Source organism: Salarias fasciatus, chromosome 14, assembly GCF_902148845.1.
Source record: "Salarias fasciatus chromosome 14, fSalaFa1.1, whole genome shotgun sequence".
In the NCBI taxonomy this organism is placed as follows: Eukaryota; Metazoa; Chordata; class Actinopteri; order Blenniiformes; family Blenniidae; genus Salarias; species Salarias fasciatus.
In genome coordinates this window covers 35,321,132-35,331,769 of record NC_043758.1, presented here as the reverse complement: position 1 = coordinate 35,331,769, position 10,638 = coordinate 35,321,132, and the positions used below count along the sequence as shown (strand labels likewise).

The 10,638-nt window shown below is 45.1% G+C and overlaps 1 protein-coding gene across 1 annotated transcript; it reads left to right on the top strand.

Annotated features, from left to right (window-relative positions):
- The first annotated feature begins 276 nt into the window (after positions 1-276).
- Positions 277-5,642, top strand: socs9 (suppressor of cytokine signaling 9). The gene is made up of 2 exons (XM_030109184.1): positions 277-394; positions 3,589-5,642. Exon 2 carries the CDS (start codon positions 3,744-3,746, stop codon positions 5,385-5,387), a length of 1,644 nt encoding a protein of 547 aa, XP_029965044.1. The 5' UTR covers positions 277-394; positions 3,589-3,743; the 3' UTR covers positions 5,388-5,642.
- Positions 5,643-10,638: the final 4,996 nt, after the last annotated feature.

The window sequence follows — 10,638 nt, the reverse complement described above, 5'->3', positions numbered from 1 at the left end:
TTATAATAATGAAAAAAAGACACAGGCTTGTTTATTTGTATATATTCTTCACGTCATCTTATTTAAAACCTTACTGTGGTGCTCAGTGCTATGATAATTTACTAATTTATGACATCAAATTTATTCTGATCTTGTCATAATTTGCATATCTGACTTTTTTTTAAACCATGATTTTCCAATAATATACCTAAAAAGCTAAAATCCCCAAAGCTCTTATTAATTCATTGATTATTATTTTTTAATGTACGGATCCTTTTTTTTTTCACATCCGGGTCACCCAGCTTCCGTGGTTCACTGAGCTAACGCGGACTAGCCGCCTCGCTGCTAACGTCATTAGTTTATTTAAGAAGAAACTAAAGCTTTTCCATCTTCAAACTTCGCCAGACCTGCTTGGGTATGTTCACAAGTTGTTTCGTGATCGTTACAGCAGGGTTTGAGAGTGTACACACCCGGCTGACCCTCTCTTAGTGGAGAGTAGGGAAGTTAGCTGCCATGCTAACTTCGCTCAGTGTAAACAGGAGCTCGATGCTAACGATGCTAGCTATCCAGTTTAGATTGTTTGGATGTCTAAGGCGTGGAGTTAGTAGAAATAAGACTCTTGAAAATCCTCAACACTAACTAACCGGGCATAAAATTGCAGAGGAAATAGTTGACATGGTTTAGTTTTAATCTACCGCCCATGATCTACGGACAATAGACAGCTGGCGTGATGTGAGTTGTCAGAGCCTCATCTGATGCTGAGCGTCTCTTCTGTACGTATAAAGAATTTTAATCGGCACTGAAACAAGGCAAAATTGGCAAAATAAGAAACCATCGTTCTTTTCTTTAGACTAACTGCTGTATAAACTTAAGTCGTATTTACTTGCAAACTCTTCAAAGTGTTTCCTGGAAGGTTTCCATGCCCTTGTGTGTTATTCTTGGCCAGTTTTTATGCTGAAGTTGATTTATTTAATCGTAGGAAACATGTTTAATCATGACAAGGCCTTCAGTTCACTATAAAAAAAAAAAAAAATCAGCGAATCATGGTGATAACCATTCACCACGTAATTAATTCGTTACTTCATGTGGATGAACTTTGCTCTTTAAGAAGAAAGGTATTTGTGGCTGTAAATGTTACTTTATGGCCAGAGCAATCCTCCCACTGCATCGTATGAGATAGTTTTGATCTAGTTCCTACTCCTGTTTTGTGTTTGAGGAAATGGATGTAATTAGCAGTAACCAAAGTTTCTAAATAAAATGTGTGGTGAGAATCAATCACATTGAAGCAATAACAGTCATAATAAACATTATTCATCTTTCATCATAATAATCTGATGGCTGAACAATAATGCTTTCTGCTGAACACAAAACATGTTGGAGATGCAGGCACTGTGGGACAAAGTAGAAACAAGTCCAGCTCTCTGTATGAGACAGTGATTGTATTGTAAAACACAGCTCCAGACAGTACTGAAAAGCTGTGATTACCGGTTGCAGTGATAGCACTCTGAAAAGTAGCATGTTGATTGATTATTTCTATTACTTAATATAATTAACAGTGAATGGTGAGTAGAGATGCCTGGGATTGCTGTACTTGGCTGCAGAATAACTCAGGAGCCAATATGTTGTTTCTTGTAGGAAAAGTACAGTTTGTCTAGACATACCAAGCAGGGTACTGTATCATAAAAATCTTTTTTTACTAACAGAGATAATGAGCTTCAGTCATTTTTTTTCTGTTAAAAGTAAAAGTTAAGTGAGACACATAGTGTGATGGACAAATCTTTAAAGGTGCATTAAGGAGTTTGCACGTTTTATGCGAAACAGCGCCCCCTGCAGGCCTTGGGCGTAATGCAGCTTAGTGAAAAACTCGTCCCTGTGGCTCGCATGCACGGAAGAGGGGGACTCCTTCCTCGCTCGTTTAGTAGCACTCAAGTAAAATTTAAGTTTCTTTTACCTGGTGGAGTCTGTGCTGGAGCTGTGGCAGAGCTAGAAGCCAGTCTTTTCTTACTTTCTGGAAGATCATGCTCAGTTGTTGCTCACTAAGCATCTGGCGGAGTAATGGCGGACAAAAACGAAACTTAACAAGCCGGAGCGTGCATTACGTCATTCCTTTCAAATTCTCCCCCAAAAAATTCTGGTGCCGGACCGGCACTGCAGCTTTCAAGTGACAATTTAGCGCTGTTAGAGGTACTTGTAATGAATATGTCAGGGCACATTGTACACATCATTAAAAATGTGTAACATATTTATGGTGGAAAATAAGTATTTTTAAGGTTGTAAAACTCCTTAATGCACCTTTAAGTAACCAGAGGCTGTACAAGCGAAACACTGTTGAAAGGTGGGCTTCCTCCCACTGAAATGCATGAAATGTGTACATCTTGAGGTTCCTAATAAGGTTCTTGTTACATCTTGAGTTTATATGGTCTGAATATTCTTAAACCTCATGTGATTTAAAAATATGTCCAAAATATTTTGAACAGTTTATGTATTCAGACAAGAAAGCCATTTGTCATTTTTGCTATAAATATTTACCTGTGGTAAGAAATTAAGCCAATGGATTAACCTCATGAATTCAGAAATGAGAGATGTAGATCCACATGGTGGAGATTTTTTTTTTTTTTTTTCAAATCATTTGATTCACATTTTCCAAAACAGAATAGCAGCTGAAAACATGGTGGGATTTATTATTATTATATGATTAAAAGAACTATTTAAATATGTTGCTCTGCTAATACACCGGGCATTTTGAATTAAATGTGGGCTTACCTGAAGATCAAACATGAGCTGAAAGTTGCTTTGTTAATCTATTGGATTTTAATCATGCAAATTGAAATAAATCTCATTCCATTTGCCACACTTCACCACAGTCACCCATTTTTAATCTCCACATAATAGTTATTTATTTAGACAATCAACTGCAATCTGCTTCACAGCTCCAAGTTAAAGATACAGTGGGGAGGATTTAGTTCTGTCTAATTGGGAGGTTGATGATGGGAAAAGACTAATAATCATTCTCATCAGAGAACCTGTGGTGGCCACGACGCTTGGAATGTCAGAGTTTTGGTTTCTCACATTGGCCTGCTGTAGAACACCGGTTGGGCTCTTTGTAGCCTGATATAAAGAGAGTTTATGGCTCAATATTAAAAGCTTGTAAAGCAAAGAAAAACTGTTCAGTTTTATTTAATCTGTTATACAAACCGATTTCCCAAGAGTATAGTGCTATATCCCAGCCTTAAATCTGAAGAGACACACCGCAAGGAATATCACACACTGCACTTGTTTTTTGTTTTTTTTTAATCGAGTGATCGCTCAGCATGGCCTGGCCTCATCAACAGCACTTTGAACTGCCGAGATGTTTCTAGAATGAGGATTTCTCAGCAAACTGATCATTACTGAGATCATTGCGGCTCTACATCACCTTTCAGAAATGAGGGAAGAAAGGGGAAATTCTCAGCCCGGCAGGTTGTGTTGGATTGCATCAGTTTCAGATGAGTGTATGCAATAAAGTGGCAACTGAGCGTGCAGCACCAGAAGAATGACAATATCCATGATTGGCTGAGAAATTGAGATTCTGATTTTCTTTCTTTTTTTTTTTTTTTATTTGTGCTGCAGGTTGTTTGACGTGTCGGTGGCTGCAGCGCATCGACCCTCGATAATGACCTCAAACCTGGAATGTACACGGGAAGCCTCCATCAGAACATAACTGCACTTTAAAGCCAGCCGCCCTGGAGGAGTGAAACTGGAGGTGTTGCCGCTCCTCAGCCGCCATGTCGCTACCAAAGGAGTCGGGAGGAAACCGAGGGAAGGATCGAGAGAGAGGCGCTCGCCCCAAGGTGAGACAGAGCCGGTCAGAGGAGAGGCGGGACGCAGGCAGTGGACGGAAAGGCGGGAAGGGGAAGAAGAAGGGCCTTTCCAGCCACGAGGCAGCCGCAGAGCGGCCCGTCAGCGACGGCTTCGAGTACGGCGAGCTGCTGAATGAACTGGAGACCAGGGACCAATCGTCGTCCTCCCCGCTGAGGGACAGCTGGAGATGGCAGGGCCTGGAAGTGGCCGCCTCATTACTGGGCCAGGAGCGGCTGACGGCCAGGCCGAGTCTGGGAACTGTGAGCTCTGCGGCGGAGCTCCCGCCGTGCGGCGAAGGTGACGGCAGAGGCTCGAACAGCAGCCGCACTCTCAGGCAGAAAATCCAAGATGCAATGGGGCAGTGTTTCCCTATAAAGACACACAGTGCAGCGGCACCAGCTCCGAGTCCACAGGCTCTTTCATCATCAACCGCCTGCACTTCCTCCAGGCGCAAGATCCATCTCAGCGAGCTGATGTTGGATGACTGCCCTTTCCCCGTAGGATCAGAGCTGGCTCAGAAGTGGTATCTCATTAAGCAACACACAGCTCCCATTACCCAGCCTCCCCTGCTGGACTCTGCAGTCGTGTGCAGCGCTCCGACCCCGGCCATGGCCGCCGTCGTGGAGGACGTGGACGACAGGCTGCGAGAGCGCAGGCGCATCAGCATCGAACAGGGCGTCGAGCCGCCGCCCAACGCAGAAATACACACCTTCGAGGTCACGGCTCAGATCAACCCTCTTTACAAGCACGGCCCGAAGCTGGCTCACGGCATGAACGAATTATCTGGGACCGACGGCGCCGCCGTCCATCAGCAGCAGCAGCTCCTCCTCCAGAGGCAGCAGCAGCATCAGCTCCTGCTGCAGAGCTGTTTGGACACTCTGGACGAGGTGGTGGCCTCGGCCTCGGCGTCGGCCTCCGTCCACGCCGGCGACGCCGCCTCGGAGCCTCTGGCGGACTCGGAGGCAGCAGTGACCAATTCCACTTCTTCTCGAGCCGTTCTTCCTCCGGCTGACCACCCCAAGCCTCACGACAGCTACCGCATCCACACTCAGATCGACTACATCCACTGCCTAGTTCCAGACCTGCTGCAGATCACCAACCTCCCGTGCTACTGGGGGGTCATGGACCGCTACGAGGCGGAGACGCTGCTGGAAGGAAAGCCCGAGGGAACCTTCCTCCTGCGCGACTCGGCTCAGGAAGACTACCTCTTCTCCGTCAGCTTCCGCCGCTACGGCCGCTCGCTGCACGCGCGCATCGAGCAGTGGAACCACAACTTCAGCTTCGACGTCCACGATCCCAGCGTCTTCCACGCCCCCACCGTGACGGGGCTGCTGGAGCATTACAAGGACCCCAACTCCTGCATGTTCTTCGAGCCCCTGCTGTCCAACCCCATCCACCGCACGCACCCGTTCAGCCTGCAGCACATCTGCAGAGCCGTCATCAGCAGCTGCACCACCTACGACGGCATCAACATGCTCCCCATTCCAAACGCCCTGAAGAAGCACCTGAAGGAGTACCACTACAAGCAGAGGGTGCGCGTACGGAGGATGGACACGTGGTGGGAATGAAGAAACAACAAAATATTGACTTAAAGAAACTACCAAATACAAATTCAAAGCAAGGCTCCCCCCGGCTCGACTCGGCAATGAATCATCTTCTACACTCTGCATTAACCGACACTGCACTGTACTTATTTATTAAATTCCTGCTGTATATGTCTTCACAATTGTACTAAACCACACTGATGAGGCGACATGTAATCCCACTGGTCTTGCACACTCAGATTCCTTTATTATGCTGAAATTAAAGTTATTTAGATCTGTGGTGTTTAGTGAAGTATCCTCACACATCATTTGTGCTTTTGAGTGTGACTAAATCAGCTTAATTATCAGACGACGGGCGAATCGAGTCCCAGTGTGAGGCGGGATGATTATAATAGAGCCGCTCATCAGTCACGTGCTGCGACGGTGAGAGACACACACCGACAAGCTTCCCTTCTCGTTACCAAGGTGTTGGAGTGCAACATGGCTGCGGCGTTAATCATCGTTCCCGACACCGAGCCCGGGGCTGATCATATGGCGTTACAGCGAGCCGCATATGCTATGTAGGATTTTTTTTTTTTTCCTTTTTTTAGAAATGGGAAAAGCTTATCAGATGTTGAAGGCACAGCGACATGCACGGGTTGGTTTTTGATTGTGTTGCAGGAAGGAATTCAAATTAAAAAGGAACTGAGGACCCAAAAAAACAATGTTTTTACCCATGAGGCCTTATAATATCACTGGTGCTCGAGGTCACTCATCTATAATCAATACCATGAATTCATAGTCTGAAAATTTAAGATGATGGAGTTTTAAATATGAAAGAAATGTGTGATCAACTGTAATTTAGCAAGTGTTTATCAGGGATGACAATTTTCCGCAGATTTCCTTCGATTTGAAAATAAAATGGGTCATTTTTGTGAAACGTCTAAATCCATTAAAGAGGCTTTAGGTGGGGTGAGGTATCTACATGTTATTAACTATCATCAAGGATACGGTTAGATTAGCTTCGAATCGTATCAAAACCAGATGTTCCACTGCTGTCTCGCTAACAAGAAGTGAATCACGTCTTCTACAAATAAATAGTAAAAAGGATCAGCGATAGACTGAGGATGAAAGACTTTCCATTAAATTTGTAAGATTTTCTCCCAGGCCTTCTCATTATGATGTTCTGGAACAAAATATCCATAGAGTAGATTTAAAACTGGTTAAAGCTGCTTGAAAAGTTTAAGCTTCAGGGGTCCAATGGCCCAGAACTTTCAGTTGAAACCATTCTTTTTTATTTTCGTTCATTATCTCATATGTGAAGTTCACCTGTTGTTTCTAAACGTGCGATCGACACCGACACTGACGAGAAAACGGGAGACGGCACATCAATGTGAAGTTCCCGTTTCATGGAGTAGAGAGTTCTCTGCCAGAAGCGTGACGCTCTGCGCCCGCTGTGCTTCCAGCCCGGGCCGAGCGACGGCCGCCCTGCGGGGTTAAACTGCATTCAGCCAGAGCCAGCGGTCTTCATTAGTTTGAAATAAAGGATCAAATGTGGCCTGCGTGAACTTGTCAGCGGCCGGTGATGCAGTTGTATTATCAGAATGCAAATGATGAAGCCCGCAGCGTACAGAGACAGGCTCGTTCCAGAAATCCATCCTGGCAGCTGTATTGGCGCCGACACACACGTTTCATCTGGCTCTTCTTCATCGCTTTCTATTGAATTGTGATGTAAAGACGCTAGATCTTTACAAAGAAATTACAGCCTTGCTGTTTGTCCTGCTGTTCATATTTAAAAGGTAGGGCGTCTCCTCTCTAATCTACTATTCCAGCGGTTCAGTGACAGAATTACCATAATGAATTAGCGCTGGTGAATCCTAATTAATTGGGAAAACGGTGGGAGAAGGACGGCACTCTGCAGCCTTTCCCCGGACTTCACAGAGTCTGTTTATAGAGACAGAAACCTGCAGAAACGAAGCCTGTCCTAAAACCGAAAACCTGGAGGCAGAGAGAAGTGCTAACCTTAAAATACAGCTTATGAATCTGCGCTGAGGGGCGAGTTCTTCAAGTCCAGTGCTTCCAGTAATAGATGGGCTGTGGTGCTGTGTGTAATACACCTGTGGTGAGCGCTTCAAACAAGGGAAGTACAAACTAAATCACCCAGTGGACTCTCAGTCCTCCAGCATTTCAGACTAAAAGAAGGAATTCTCTCCAATTCACATTGAAATGAAAGATTCCACCTTTTTCTTATAATTAGATCTCCCAGGTTGAGCATTTCTAAATAAATTTGTCTCCATGTTAATATACCACAAATACCGTATCAAGACCGTGTCTTCCTCATGCAAGACAGACCTCAATGATTTATTCAAAGATTAATTCTCGATTTTCTAACTTTTCAGAGATGAATTGTGGAATTTACCTCTGGTGGACTCATTTACTGCTGTGTGTGAACAGAATCTCCTATTAATGAAGACACAGGAGAACACACACTGCTAACTCCTGTGTGCAGAAGGTAATCATCACAGCTGAGAGGCGTCCCGGTATAACAGCGAGAGCGAGGAGAATGAGCCCGAGCTCGTGTTCCGACCCGCCGAGACGCCGCGTTCTCCTTGAGACGCCCGATTCGATACGCGGAGTGTAAATCATCCGTGACGATCGCTCGTCCCGTAATGAAGCGGCCGTAATTTAAACCTCGGCTCCGGTGTGCCATGTGAGTCCGCGTTGGAAACACAATGTCAGAACCTTTGACCTTTGTGTATCTAATTAGGTGGTCGTCTGAAGCGGGGTTCACACTGGAAGACGGACGTGTCGGCGCCGCCGCTCGACTGCTCAAGGCTTTCTGCTGTTCATCTCAATACAGGCTGATGCCGCTTGATACCATTCATTAATCATAGTTTTATTCTGCAGTTCCAGTAAATATTTCTGAAAATTAGTTCAAACGTTAAATCCATATGACCATTTGTAGAAAAAGATTGAATAATTGAACTTTATTTGTCTCAGATGGGCAATTGAAGGCTGCTGAGCAGCATCGTTCCACGAAACTTACAAACTTATACGAAGCTAATACATAAAAACAGTGAAAACCGCATGAAAAATGTGTTCAAATATAGAAAACCTTTAGAAGACCTTAATGAAGTGAGCTTGCGTAGCATGTGAGCATCTCAAATATATGCAATTGGACAATAACATGATAGATGCTCTTTGTTAATTCATCAAAAATGAACAGGTGCAGGATACAAGATGACCTGATGATGTGCATTTATTCTCAACAGCATGAACAGTTTTAATGATACCTACTGCAAGGTGTGTGTGCTCTGACCGTGAGCAAATGGAACGCACTACATAACATTACATGGATAAACACACCCACACAAACAGACAAACACACACACACACGGCTGTTCAAGCGCTGGTGCCGCCCCGAGGCGCTTTACCTTATTTATCACATTCACCCATTCACACACCACTGGAGGCGGCGGCGGCCGCGCACGGCTCAGTCCGTCTACTGGGAGCAATTTGGTTGTTCAGAGTCTTGCTTAAGGGCACGTGGACAAGTGTACAGATAAGGAAGTGAACCGATTCGACTGCTTCCACACGTGCACACACAAAGTCGCACATACAGCACCTCATTCACATTCTTCCTGCGTTTGCATTCATGAATAATATATCTTTTGCGTTAATCGCCACCTTACATAGGGAGGGCATGCAGATTTCGTAAATTATTCATCCAAAGCAGGTGAATCTTTTCCTTCCACAGTTAAAAAAAACATGCATCCGAGGAGACCTGACCTCTCTAAAATACACAGCTGTGATGTGTGTGTCGCTGTGGCCTGACAGCCTTTTCTTTAGCGTCCACTGCCTTCACACACACTCAGCTGGCATCGGCTTCAAAGCGGAGTGACCCTCAACGCCGCGCTCCTCAAGAGAACCATTCAATTTGTTTTGGAAATAATTTCCCTAAAACACCGTCAGGAAATTACACACTCCCCAAGATGAAGCGGAACCAAATTCAATTGTTGAGCTGAGAAAATAACTTGTCCGTTCAGCAAGACAATGTAAAGATAGCGTTTTCCCATTGAAAGTGCAGAATGCTGTGCGACGAGCAGCACAGCAGGTGGCTGTAAAGAGCTGCAGTGTGTTCTCCAGGCCTGTGCAGCCGGGCTGCTGTGTGCTGCATTGAGACGGTGGGATTGAGTTGGGTTACTGCAGCTCGCAGCACTGTGGCACTCATCATGCAGGTATTACAGGACCTGTGGGGGATAAAAAAAAAAAAAAAAAAGAGGACTTTCTTTTCTTGGATCAACAGGCCCAGAGGGACAGGTTGCTCAGGCAAAGCAGAAAGCTGATTGGCTACACATGCTTAGTGCGTTTGTGCCTGTTTGTAGCTCTTTTTCCCCTCCTTTCCATCAGGGGAAAAGATTCTCCTCTCAGCCTAATCTCTACAGTTGAGGATCACAGGGGTGGAGAATTGGCTCGGGATGTTCACAACACCTGGGGACAATTACTCCCCTAAATAATCTGCCGGTCATAATCTAACAAATGCCTCAAAGGTGCTTGAAATGTTACAGAGTTTCAACCGTCTGAGACCGAAAACATCCGAGGAAACGTCTCTCTTTTCAGTGGGCCTCTGCTTTCCGGCGCCGTGTGTGGACTCCTATAGATTGTCAACTCAGCTGCTGCGAGATGCAGTCTGCGCCCAAACCATTAATTCAGCGAGAGGCATATCAAACTGATCTTAAATTCTTGCAGGATGCATAACACACAATATTCTCTTTATCCGCCCGGGGAGGAAGATGCATCTCAGCGACAGAGGAAAACACTGCAGCTCAGCGAGCGAGAAAAAAAGAGTTATTTTTGGTTAGTAAATGAATCCAGCTGAATCTCAACCTTGAACATGAATAAGAACATGGCTGCCTATTTTGAGTCACACCTTTTCAAACGAATCACTCCTTGTCAAAACAAAATAGGTAATTCCTGAGTTATCGAGGTTTCGGTTCTTAAAAGTCTCGCCGTCCCCCCCGAGGAGCTACATTGTCACACGGTGACATGGTGACATTTGATGTTTGTTTCCCTGGAAGCGAGTCTCTGACAGCGGGATATTTCCTTTTCTGCCCTATTTGTTTGCTCTGATTGAAGCCTTACACACCAAAAACTCAAATAAAGATTTCAGTGTGCGTGTATGTGTGTGTGTGCACAAGCCTATTAGATCACATTTTGCAGCGAAAGCCTCCAGCAGTGTCCAGGATGTGCTCCGTCTTTCAGTCAGTGCCTTAACTGGAATCAAGCATGTACACAC